Source organism: Parambassis ranga, chromosome 19, assembly GCF_900634625.1.
Source record: "Parambassis ranga chromosome 19, fParRan2.1, whole genome shotgun sequence".
In the NCBI taxonomy this organism is placed as follows: Eukaryota; Metazoa; Chordata; class Actinopteri; family Ambassidae; genus Parambassis; species Parambassis ranga.
Window position 1 is genome coordinate 8983571 of NC_041039.1, and position 13253 is coordinate 8996823.

At 42.3% G+C, this 13253-nt stretch overlaps 1 protein-coding gene across 2 annotated transcripts in view; it reads left to right on the plus strand.

Moving 5' to 3' along the window:
• The window catches only part of vti1a (vesicle transport through interaction with t-SNAREs 1A), a 96284-nt gene that overhangs the window by 59716 nt on the left and 23315 nt on the right, over positions 1-13253 (plus strand). Inside the window, exons 6-7 of one of the 2 annotated variants that reach the window (XM_028430609.1) lie at positions 3560-3630; positions 6416-6488. In XM_028430609.1, coding sequence (XP_028286410.1) covers positions 3560-3630; positions 6416-6481 — 137 coding nt within the window. In that variant the 3' untranslated portion in view covers positions 6482-6488. The remainder of the gene's footprint in view (positions 1-3559; positions 3631-6415; positions 6489-13253) is intronic. The other variant, XM_028430608.1, reaches the window with a different exon arrangement.

A 13253-nucleotide genomic window follows, 5' to 3' on the forward strand; every position in this document is an offset into this window, starting at 1 on the left:
TTTCCATACCCCCGTTTGTTGAAGTGTGTGGCTTGTGTCCAGATATAAGTGTGTGTGGTAAGCTTCAAAAAGTGGTCTCAACTGCTTAATGAAAAGGAGCTGTGCTGAGCCTCAGAGCACACCACTGTCAGGTCTTGTACCCTTTTGGCTCTGGGGACAGAGGGAGCATGGCAAAGAATGCAACAGAAAGACAGACAGCAGCCCTCGGACAGTGTGTAACTGCTATGAAACAGCTTGTGTAAAATACATGATATCTCCAATTAAATGTGTCCATAGGCAGGAGGAAGTTGAAGGCTATAGAGGTTTAGACAAGCCAGGACGGTATTGTCCTGATCCATGCTGTGCAGATAGAGGTGACTTTTACTATATAAATATAGAAAATGAATATAAACATAACACTGGGGCCTCACCCAAATGCTATGTTTTCTCTTCCTTTTCCCCTTTACACTAGCAATCCATGATTGTTTTGATACAATGTGACAAACTATTCTTACATGATTGTGTTCTGTCTGTTAACTTAAGTCATATGGTGCTAATTCCTGTCATTGAAAAAGCTAATAGAAACAATCTTTATATGTGGTTTGTCCAGTTTTTATAAGTTTCAGTTCAGTTTGTCCGAGGCTTTTAGTATGCTGTTACCATAGAGAGTCTTGCTCCAACACAGTTTTGGTTTAACGTTGCAAATTACTTTATACTAAAGCATAATCGCAGGGTGAATATATTTTTGTGACCACCACATAATTATAAACAAACTAATTGTTTAGCTGAGATAAAATAGAGCTAGGCTCTCCTATGTCAATAGCCTGTCAGTGTATTTACAGGAAATAATTCCTAATACAGACATTATTTTCCCCTCAATCTAATATGTGCCTTCAGCTTCCCTATACTAATTCTTTTCTACGGTTACATTAGTTAAATTAAGGCTCTCTGGTGCTGATGTAAATGTAATGTAATGGAATAATGGGCTTGTTAAATGGACCTTTGGGGACAGGGATCTTTAACAAGAGAGTCAGAGCAAGGCCTCAGGGCCAGGGTTATTTAAATTGTTAATAGCTGTTTAAACAGGAGGGGAATATTTTATGCACTAACAAGCAACAAGTCAGGGACATTAACAGTGAATTATTTCCTCTCTCTGCATTGTTTTGAATCAATTGGACAGTTTTTATTTTACCCACATATTTACCATGGCCATACATTCTGCATTTACTTAAGGATGCTATTCTGGACTGTAGCATTACCTATTTTTTATATGAATACTTTGTTGCTAAAGAAATCTTTCATTATTCCCCTAAATCAAGAGGGGAAACCTAAAACAGAATGATAAATCTTTGGGGAACGGGGGGGAGACCACGCAATCTGCAAATAATTTTACACCACTCTCATTGTGGTTACAGTGGATGCTGTGTCATCTGTATCATACAATAATTGACAGGTTGCTTTAACATAGTTCTGTTGGTTTCTGCATATAATTCCCTGGAAGAGGTCTTTCACTGAGCAAAACTGTACGTTGTAGCTGTTTTCTAGCAAGGCTAAAGAAAATAGATGTAAAATAGCAAAACACTGTAATTATAAAGAAATGTTTTTTCACTTGAGTTTGTCAAGGACACTATTCGGTTGCAGATAGCTTCAGTATAGAAACCATGCAGTGCATATTTGTATTAAAGGCATTATTAAAACATGGTTTTCACATCCCTCTTCAGACAGCAACAGCACCATGCTCTCCACAGCATCTTACAATTGAAAAAACTTCCATCCCGTGTGAATCCATTCTTGTCCTCTCAAAGGTATCTTATTTGTTATGCGTCATTTCTTTTCCTTTTTTGTGCAGTAATACTTGTTTTGTTCCTAAGCATACCATAATTGCAACACATACCTTCTTACAAAAAGAGTCTAATGCTTGCTCAGTACTTTAGTAAGATATCTTAGGAGGTCTTTTCTCCCTCCCACTGCCTCATCTATCTTTTTACACGCTGCAAACGTTTCCAATAATGCACTTGCCATCAGAAAAAAAACTGCTGCACTGCTTGTCACACTCATTAATTTCAAAAATAAAGCCACAACCTTGGCAGAGATGGATTGATGTGCTTATTTGTCTCTTTAACAGAAGATTTCCGCTTCAACTCCCTCCTGTTTATCCCCAGTTCCTCTTCAGTCGGGACGGGGGAGGGCTTGTATTTTTATCGTTATTAATACCTGCACTCAGTCTTTTAATCTGCCCTATTTGTCACATGTGACTGTCTGACTGCACTGTTTAATCTGGGTATCCTTCAATCTGTCTCGTCCCAGATTAGAAATTAATGAAGGCAGGAAGAGACACATTTGAGTCAGTTACAGTGTAGGGGGGTAAAAGGGATGGGATGAATGGGAGACGAGTGTCGTTCATTTGACAGTGCTTTCTCTTTTTTTCATACTTCTGCCTGATCTCCTTTCTCTGTCTGTCTGTCTCTATCTTTCTTTTCCTCTCTCTCTCCTCTCTTGTTTAGCTGCCAGATGTAGCCCATTTTTGCACTGCTCCCCCCCAAAACAGGCGCACAGCACGTGGGCCCTTTGGTGTGCGGCACCTGTGTAGTGTAATACAGTCAGCAACTGTGTTGTTTATTCCGGATTTGTTTGGTGCGCTTGAAAGCCTGTCTTTGATCCATGCAAAGATTCTTCACTTTTTTTTGTTTTTTCCTGATTCATCCTCTGCCTCCCTCATTTTTAAACACTAATGCTGTAGCAGTACAGTTACATTGATGGCAGCAGTGGGCTTTTGGTTTGGCAACTTATTTGGTTTATTTTTTTAAAAATATTTTTTTCAAGTCAAGGGACAGGGAAGATGACAGTGACCACTGACAAGCTTGTCAGGTCCCTTGTTGTGGATGTTTTCCAACTATGTGTTAATGTGTTTACATGTACGCCTGACGAGAGGCATTTAAAAAAGAATGGAATGAATATTGCATTGGCTGAGTGGACCCTACTAGTAGGTTGGATGCCGGTCTATTGTTTTCATCTCTATTTACTTCTGCAGTGTGCGAAGATTTAGACTTTCCCATAGCAACATCAGTTTCCTACTGAACAATGCTTCTAGACCGCGTTGTTGTCTGCATGCTGCAATCTTCCGTCCATGTAAATTCACACAGAAGTTCCAGGTCAATATTTTTTTACACCTGGAAAACATCTATCCATCCATCTTCTGGACCTGCGTTGTCTGTGGTACAAGGTCACGGGGCTGGAGCCTATCCCAAGAGGCATAGGACACCCTGAACAGGTCGCCAGTCCATCACAGGGGAACATACAGACAAACAATCATTCACACTCACACCTACGGACAATTTAGAGTCAACCTGGAAAACACACAAGGTGTAAATATTTCCATTGTCCCCATGTGCATGACAGGCATGTTGTTTGTTTACAAAAAATGGTTTAGTTTATTTATGAAAAGGTATGTGGCATCCAATTTAATTGTGCATGAATTAAGTTCTTTTCCCAGCACTCGCTAGTTTTATGAGTCACAGATTGCCTTTTGCAACAGTTGGACACACACATCTTCCTCATTCTGCCTACTCTTCTCTTGCAGAACAAGTGGGACAGGAGATTCTTGCCAACCTGCACACTGACCGTGAGAAGATACAGAGAGCCAGAGAAAGGGTGAGAGCACACCTGCCACCTGCACATATTTGTGTGTCTATGCTGACAAGTGTTTGTGAAACCTGAAAGGTGTTACAACTGGTTAGCAACAGTGTCAACATTTACCATGTTTTGTGTGGATTGCCAGAGAAAACACTCCAACAAGTTTCACACACACACACTCACACTTCCTGGGTATACTTGTGTGAACACTCAGTCAGCAGAAATGCATTGACAAGGTAGCCATTGTGTCTAATTATGAAAAGCGCTGTTTTGCATTTAAGTAGATATTTTTACTGATAAGCATCACCCCAAAATTTGACTGTTGCTTAAAATGATGGCCTGTCTCCAGGACTTTCCGCTCTTCTTCCTCTCACATGAATGAGGTTAACTTTGCCACCTGCTGTCTTTCCGTGCCATCTTTTACCTCTCAGCTCTCCTTCCTACTTTCCTTCTGAGACATCCTCTCAGTCCTTCGTGCTGCCCCTCCTTACATGCAGCCAGCCAAACAGACAGGTAGGCAGAGACAGAAAAGACCAAACACAGGAAGGGGGCCCAGCCCTGTTGGCCCCCTCAACGCAGAATGCTTAAAGATCACAACATGGCAGTGGGCCTCGCACAGGCAATTTCAAAGGAAATCAAACATCTCCTTTCAAAACGGTCCATAGTGTCCACTGAGAGTACCTGCTCTCTCTTTCTTTTGCTCTCTCTCTCCCTATCCCTTCTTCCCATGAGTCTTCTTTGCTGAACCCCCCACTACCAACACCACCACGTTCACAAATACACACACACACACACACACACACAGACAGCTTTAAAGGCAGTTTGTGGTGCAAAAGTAAAGTAAAAAGACCAAGATGTAAATACACCGCATGGAACAGCTAGTCTGCAGCTTGTTTGCATTAAAAAGATTGAATGTGAAATAGGTATAGTTTCAGCAGACAAACACATGCTCCAATTTACACATACAGCAAACACATCCACAAACTCAACTCGCTATGCTCAGCAGGAGGTGTGGCCTTTTGTTTTGCTTTCATGGTACAAATAGAAGTCAATAGAGGGTTTCAGCACTGGGTCATAGCAGTGTGCTCCCAACCTGCTCCCTGAGCAGCAACCTGAGCGGATTTAGGAATATCGTTTATCTAGAGTTGGTTAGGTTGCATGGAAAATTCTTTAAAATGTGTCATTTATATCAAGAAGTATGTGAGTAAAATGTTTGAAATCTGTGCATTACTAAATACTAAAATAAAAGAATTAAATTAAAAAAAATCCAAGGTTCATTTAATATCTCAGAAATGGAAAAGTTTGTCACTTGAACACAGATTATTAAAATAAAGAGGTATGTTGTATTTCTGGAAAGTGATCAAGGGGGCCTTTGGAGATGTTCTGTTTTGGAGCTACACATGAAAAATGTCAGGAAAGACTTCTTCTGTGTATGCAACCACTGTTAATTTTAGACACCCAGCTGCACTAAAAATTCAGTTGGTTTTCATTTCAGGTTAAGAAGGAAGGCTGAAGATTTGTCGAGATACTGAGGATAGGGAGAGAGAGGGGAGGGAAAGGAAAGAAGGAATGATTCAGAGAGAGATATATTTTGGGAGAAAGTGTGAAGTATCTAGGGGACAGATCTGTGGGTAGAGGCAGACATCAGGCAACTGCTGGACTTGTTGTCTTTGCCAGAGGGCCCAAACCCCAGGTCCCCCACCTCCTACCCTGTACCACATGTATCCTTGGCTCTGGCAACCTGCATCACACCACCCCTGGCTGCCAGAGGGTAGAAAGGAAAGATGGAAGAAGAGGAAGAAAGTAGCAGTAAAAGGAAGAGAAGCTGAATTGCAGGCAGGAATGATGACTGCAAGATGAGCCAGAACAAACAGGGAAAAGAGAGTTGCTGCAACCACTGTAGTGGAAGAAGAGACGTGAACGTGAAAGAATTAAAAATAAAAAAAGAATACAGTATAATACACTGATGAAAACATACTGAGTGAGGGTGACTTTATTGGGAAAGCAGTTATTATCTCACAGAAAGATGAAGATGAATGACTCCCTGCTGACTATAGAGAGAAACTCTCTGCATTGACTATTCCCCATGCTCCCCATCATCCTCAAGAAATACGACTACAGGTAGACGTTAGTGGCAGCTCACTCAGTGCAGTGTCAGCAGTTTTTTTTTTAACTTTCACACACCTTGTTGGAAACATCTCTGCCAAATCTAGTTCCCTGTGAAAGTCCCTACATCTGATAAGAGACTGGAATGAAAACATTCCTATGACCCCAGAGGGAAGGGAAAAGGCAGAGAGAAGAGAAAACGACAGAAAATATAACAATAAAAGGGAAATATCCAAGGCAATTAATCTTGAATAGCCATGATCATTATTTCAAGGGTTCCTTGAAGGACTGCCTGTGCTTGCAATGTTTGTCAAAGGGGAAGGCGCTTGTCACTCTTTTTCCTGCACCATTCTCATGTTTGGTCAGCTGCAAGATGAACAGAGTGGCATGTCTTCCTCATTGGGAATCTGCCACAGACTCTTTTAACGTTACTGTTGATATTAACACTGATTGTATACGGTATGTTAAATTTGGGTAATTAGCTGCTTTTTAAGGCAATTCTTAGATCTCAGTTGCATTCGTTTTTTGATGTTTTAGTGTTAAATCTTTGTCTGAGAAGCTGTGTGCCATGTGTGGCTGGGGAGTCAGTATAGTTATTATTTAACACTATTTTGATCTACTTTAGTTTGTCCATAGACTGTAATGTGCTGTTGTTGTTTGTTGGGAACTAAAGCCCTGTCTTTCTGTCCCTCCACAGCTGAGAGAAACAGACGCCAACCTGGGCAAGAGTTCTCGCATCCTTACCGGCATGCTGAGAAGGTAAGAGGCAGGTAGGGACACTGTTTCTGCACCTCTTTTGATTCATTGTGCTTTAACAGTGCTGTGACCTTGTCGACAAGTGAATAACAAACTTTTACATTATACAACGTTAAAATTGATGACGTATTGTGGCTTAATGACCATTTTTATTTTCCATCAGCACAGTAGTTAACAATGTCTGAGTAAACTAACAAAAGTGTGAATGGCTGTTCAGTACACACACTGCAGTACTGGTGGTACTGTGTGTGTCTGCATAGACTCAGAAAAGTGTAGTCCAGTAGAGGACCCTGCTATAAAAAGAAAAAACAAGTGCACACTGTTCATGTCTCCATTCTTTTCTTCTCTTTGTTTTTCACTTAGTTCTCATATCCAGCTTGTCGTCTTTGTCCCTCTGGCTTGCCAGTTTAGACACAATGCAGCCGCCGACAATCACACAAACACAAGCATTCAAACGCAAATATTTCAATAGGCCATGCATTATCTTATGCACCCGCCTCCTAATACACACACACACATGCACATAGTCACACTTGTGTACACATGCACACACGCTGTAATGTCTTGTCACATCTCCATTTCATAAAGTGGCTGTGTGCTTACCCCTGATCCGTGACGCCACGGTTTTGTTTCTTGCTCCCTCTTGTTTTTTTTTTGTTTTTTCTACTTTTCTTGTCGCCCGCTGTGGATTTTGATTAAGAGTAATATGTAAATGACACAGACTAAATGTAAAATCCTAAGGCAAGAAGGAAGTGCCAATTGAAATAGATGCTTCAGTGCCCATAGACAATTTAGAGGGCGGCTCACATGGCGGCCAGCAGATACTAGAGAGGAAAGGCCTGAGAAGGGCTGTGATGCCGACTGTAACCAATATTTCTGCATATGTCTCCATTTTGTCAAGTCTGATTATGGGAAGAGGAGGAGGATCGAGTGGGGAAAGAGGGGGGGGTCAACTCGCCTGGCATGTCACCCAAAGCTGTCCAGAAATCATTCATCATTCCCTCCTCCTCCTTCACTTCTTCCCTCCACCCCCTCTGGTGCTGGAGTAAATAACACGCACTTATTTCAATATTATCATATTAATGTTAAAGTTCAGCTGTCACCTAATGGGAAGACTTAATCAGACATAACATTTTAAGAGGCATGCTGCCACCCCCCTCCTCTTCAGCTCTTCTGGTTAGCGCCATGCTCAAATAAGGATTTATGAGGGCTTCCCAAAGTGGGGCCCGGCTGTGAGCCTCTCCAACGACTGCCCGCTTTTCTGCTTGATGGGAGCGCTACAACACCCATCCACTGCCTTTCTTTAATAGTTTTTCCTTTCAGTTTTTTCATGGTTTGAATAAAAGGAAGTGTGTTTTGTTGTACAACTGTGCACTAGAATCACCAAATTTGAACTGATTTATAACCAGAGATGCAGAACTGAGAGCAAAAATTAAGTTCAATGATATCCCCCACCCCCTTTTTAGGAAATTGTTCCTCATTTTCTCATTCATTTCATTAGCTCTGCCTCGCCAACCCCTCCCCGTTTTCTGCTTTTTTGATTAATTGTTTATTTGTTTCTCATGTCAGAGCAATGGAGTTGTTGAGGGAGTTGTGTAGCCGTTGCTTTGTCGTTCGTTTGTTTGTGAGACAGAGATGTAGTGCAGTATAGGAGTAGGTGAGTGAAGTAAACCTTTGGTAGGATCTCTGATACAAATCAGAGCTGGAAACGAAGTCCTCATTTGTCTTTTCTGTAAGGTTTTTTAAAATATTTTTTTATTTTAAATACATCAATTTGCTACATTTGTGATTGTAATAATGGCAGATAACTATGGCATACATCTATGAAGAGAGAGGGGTTTTTATCATGATCCCAAGGTTGTCCCTTTTTCATCGACTTATAACTCACACCTCTTGTTGAATTGTCTTTATGGTCTGGTGGCTATCACCCCGGCTGAGAAACAATTAGACACTCATTAAGCTAGCTGTCATGGTTGAAGAAAGCCAATTAACTTAAACACTCCATGAGTATCACTTATTGTAAGAAACATTCAGGAACACACACATCTGAAATAGCTGTTGCTTTGTTTGAAAATAGATTGTCACATATTTCTGACTGTGAAACTAATCACTGCTGGTGAAAGTAATTGGTACAAAACACTATTATAGGTGCTGTTAATTGCTTTGTCATGGGCTTGTTCTCACAAACAGTGATGCTGCCTTGTGTCATCCATTCATATTAGTTACTCTACAATTTGAATTTGGCATGTGGAAGGGCTCATAGCTCACAGTGAGGATCACTACCCCTGATTAAAAAGGCCACAGACCTCCTAAAAGCCTCTGTAGTTTCTGTGATACATTGACACTATGGTCTCTCTTAAATACAAAATGGTCCTCTGACTGCACCAAGATCCTTCCTGCTGCTATACTGATCATCTTAAGCATCTCACCCACCATGGTCAGAAGAGTTGCGAATGGGATGCAGCTCCAGACCCAGTTAGGACCACTGGGGCTCCTGGCAGTTTCGCGGAAGGAGGGGGCACAGTGAAGGGCAATGAAGCAGTGAAGGGAGGACGAAAGGGGAGGAGGATGTATATTTTGAAGCAGAGGGGTTGTCTGCTCTCGCTGGCAGCTGATCCCACATGCAGGTGGTCGACTCAGTCGCCAGGCAGATCAAAAAGTCAAGGCCCCGGGTGGACCTCCCTTTGAAATGGGAATGGGGCCTAGATATCAGACAGAAAACATAAGCAAGCTCCTAGCCACAGAACAGCTCCATATTCATGGCTGGGACTGGCAGTAGCGACGGGCAGGCAGGATGGACAGCGCCTCAGTCTTCTGAAGAGGACTCGTGCACACTCTGGACACTGATTAAGAGATCAGCCTATAAGCTGAGATCGGGATGATGCAGTAGCTCACAGGATAATGCAACTGTGCTGTTACCAAGGCCTTCCTTTCCAGAGCTCTGTCTTGACAAGCTGTCTTAATGTGTGGTCTTCTCTGATTTTATCTAGTAGTTACACCTGACAAATTCAGTGCAACTGGACCCGATACTTAACATTCTTATGAATAATTGGCAGCAGGAGAATATTTGTATCCCTTGCCTGTAGGAAAATCAAAAGTTTTCAGTCTGTGTTGTTCACTGGAAAGTTTCTCCCTTGTTTGTTTGGCTCAATAAACCAACATGTGAACAATATGTTGAGCCAAGGGACTAGAGAATGCACTGCCCTAGAAAAGCATCTGGAGAGGAGACTTATTTTTTTCGAGAATTGCCTATGTTTTTATTATTATTATTGGCAAATATATATACTTTCACTGTGTATCCATCTGTCTGGAATATTACCTACTGTGATATGTAGGTCACATAGTGTAATTAATGGAATTCAACTTCTACCAGTAAGCTGTAGGATGGATTGGAGTCTAGGGGTCCTCTTGAAGCCTTGTAATGAAGACAAAAAACATTTAATTGATGCTGACTGGTTAGATATTATTCCACTCTTTTTCAGATTTTTTTAAGTTATTTGTATTGAAAAAAACAACAGCAGCAAAACTTGCTGCCACCACGTACCATTACATACCACGTGCATTTTTTCTTACACTTTTATGTAAAGAGTGTTTTCCTTGTCTATTGTGTGAGATGTGCTTGCCCTATTTTACTTTGTATTTCAGATGAACTCATCACAGTAGCCATAGTTGTGCTTCGTGTGTTTTTGTCCCGAGAGTGGCAGTTTACTCCCAATGGATCCCACTCTCTCTGATCTCCTCTCTGTGTTGCTGCCACAATAATTCCATGTACTACATTTAAACACATTCCCTTTGCTTTGCAATTTGTTCAGCCTGGAATCATTACCACCCCGCTCAACTCCCCTGTTCCCCACATGCTGCTACATCCCTCTGGGTCAGTCCTATCCCTGGCCTTTCTGCTTCCTCCAGGGAAGCATTCTGTGCTCCTCTTTTTTAATGTCCAGTCTGTTTTTATTCTGGCAAAGGAGCAAAGTGCCAAAGCATGAATCATACATGCCCTTACCACAACCCCTAGATAAACTAGGTGAACGCAGCTGTTGTTGGGTATGTACAGAAGGTTGAGGATAGTGTGTTGCCACACTGTAATAACATATTTGGTGTTAATGGTGGGAGGGCTATTGGTATACAGCCTTTGCTGGCCTGTGGTCATATAAAGGATTGCATGTAAAACCTCCAGTCGGGGTTGGACTCTTGGAGACTTACCAGATGTTAATGGGTTTGACATGGTGAAAGAGATCTTTTTCTAAACCTAACCAAGCAATGACTGAACCGCAAAGTCATACCATGATGTGCCACATGATTTGTTACAAAGAACTACCTCACATGTTGCTGTAAGAAATTGCTCCATAGATGAAGGAGAACATCAGAGGTCTAACCACCTCTTTACCCATACACTTAGGAGACGTGATACTATTTTATAATGATCATGCAAAGATTAATAATTTTACAGTATGCTGCCCACAGACATCTCCAATAACAGGTTTTTATATATATCAGTTGTCCTAATATTACATACATTTTAATGATAAACTACCTTTTTATTTTTGTGGAGTTGTTTTACTGTTTAGGTGTTGAATGTCATATAAGTGTCTTGTTTTGAGATAGGTGATACTTTTTATTATTCCTGTGCGTGTCTGTGGCTACAGGCTGCTGCTGGGACAATGACAGGGTGCGCCTCAGCCTCATTACTTACTGCTCCTGAGCCAAACAAGCACCACTGCCACCTCTCTCTCTCTCTCTCTCTCTCTCTCTCTCTCTCTCTCTCTCTCTCTTTCTCTCACTCACTCTCCCTCTCTCACTCACTCTCCCTCCTGCTTTATCTCTGTCTTTTTCTCTATTCCTACACCTCGCCCATTAGAGAGTGCTGATGGGACATTTTTTGCAGAAAGAAAAAGATACACACAAGCCTTGGCTATAGAGGAAGGGGTTGTTGACAAGGGCAAAGACGTGTTGTTGTTTTATATAAGGGATGCATTTGTCTGTTGAGGATTGACTCGCTTAGCTGGCTGCCAAAGCCCCCTTTCTCTCCCTACATATCTCCCTCTTTCTATTATCCAGCCCATAGTGGGCTTCTTTTTTTAAAAGGTTCGGACATAGTTGAAACCTTGTTATTCCACATGTGATTGGAAGGATTTCTTTCTTAGTAATTCATGTAAAAATACCAGAGTTGGGGACAGACAACTAACTTTTCTGATGCATCTCATGGTAGATGGCAGACCAGAGAACAGCTAGCAAAAGCCAAAGGTGTCTTGATTGATGCACACCATATCTGCACAGCCTCCTCGTTTAGTCTTAGAACATTATTGCTGATCTTCAGCTTTTCAATAGAAAGTGGCCTTTTCGCCATCACTTCTCCAAATGTTTTGGGGTCAACCAGCCACGACATTGAGGTTCGCTCGACCTCGCTCTTGCCATCCTAGCTGATAGAGCTTCTTTTTTCCCTTCCTTTAACCCTGACAGACTGTCGTTCTGACGAGATGACTGGAGATCAGTGGCGCTCTCATCCCTTGAAGTGGCTCCAGGTGTCACTCCAAGGGTACCCGCCCTGTTTGATCTGCCGTCGAGCGCCTGTCGGGCCACGGCACCCTCTGATTTTCCCGTCAGAGGGGAAAGAGGCTCTCCTGTCCAAAAGTTCCACTTCTACTTTTGAGTGATGGCAAGGGAGAGAAATTGGCTGCTGTAGTGTTCGTCATCACCATAATCGCTTGGGAACGGGTGGTTTTGTCACTGTCCCATTCAGCAGCTATAGGGAGTCCTCTCACACAACCCCCTCCTGGGTGCATTGTATAGATGTGATCTTGATTTGATATGCCAAGCCCCAGCAGTCCAGACAAGAGAGAAAATAACAAAATAAACATCAGATGAAACCAAAACATTTTCAATGATCATGCTGTGGGCCCTGTCTTAAGAACAAAAAAACATCCTCTCAGACAGCTTCAGATGCTGTCCAAAGGAGGTCCCTGTCTTTATTGAGGAGCTGCACAAACAAAAAGGACAGATGAAACAAAATGGAGGAATAGAGGTATATATCTTTTCAGCAGACATAGAAGCCTGTATCCTTCCTCCTTTCATTTTATTATATCCCTTATGTTTTTCCCCCACCTACTGTGAGCTTCTGTAGAAATTACAGGTGAGATCTCAGTCTGTGGCAGGCCCTGCCTTTCGTCTAGAGGGAGCAGGGGGGGGGGTATTGAGGAGGGGGGGGGGAGAGAAAAAACTGAGAAGGAGAGGAAAAAGAGATTCATGCTTTGCAGTAGTGCTGTGTTGTTTGTGGAGCGCACTCTTCCCTTTGTGTGTCTGGCGATAACTTATTCAGCACAGGGCCATTCATCCAGGGGTTGAGCGCGGGCGTCCGTCAAGACGGAAAATAATGAGGCGACAGCAGCGCAGAGGATAGCTTTCACCCTCTGCCTCAGCTCCCCCCGCCGCCCACCTCCCCTTCTCCATCTCCTCCTCCTAGCCTCCCATTATCAGCCGATTTAAATAGATAATAGGGGGCCTTCTTCAGGACATTTTGAAGCAATTAGAACCTATCACATTGTCTCTGCTTTGACTCTTGTTCCCTCTCAGCAAGCCAATGTGGATCCTTCTGGACATACTATGCAACAGCTCTCTGGAATTTTGAGGAATGCCACTGCATCACTAGATGCCAGTTTTTGTGTCAAGGAGGAAAAATGGGCTATTCTGTTTCATATAGCTTTGCAATACACCCATTCCTGTTATTCAGTGCCTCATCTTGAGTGATGCCAGGACATGTGATACCCTTGCCATGATAAGTT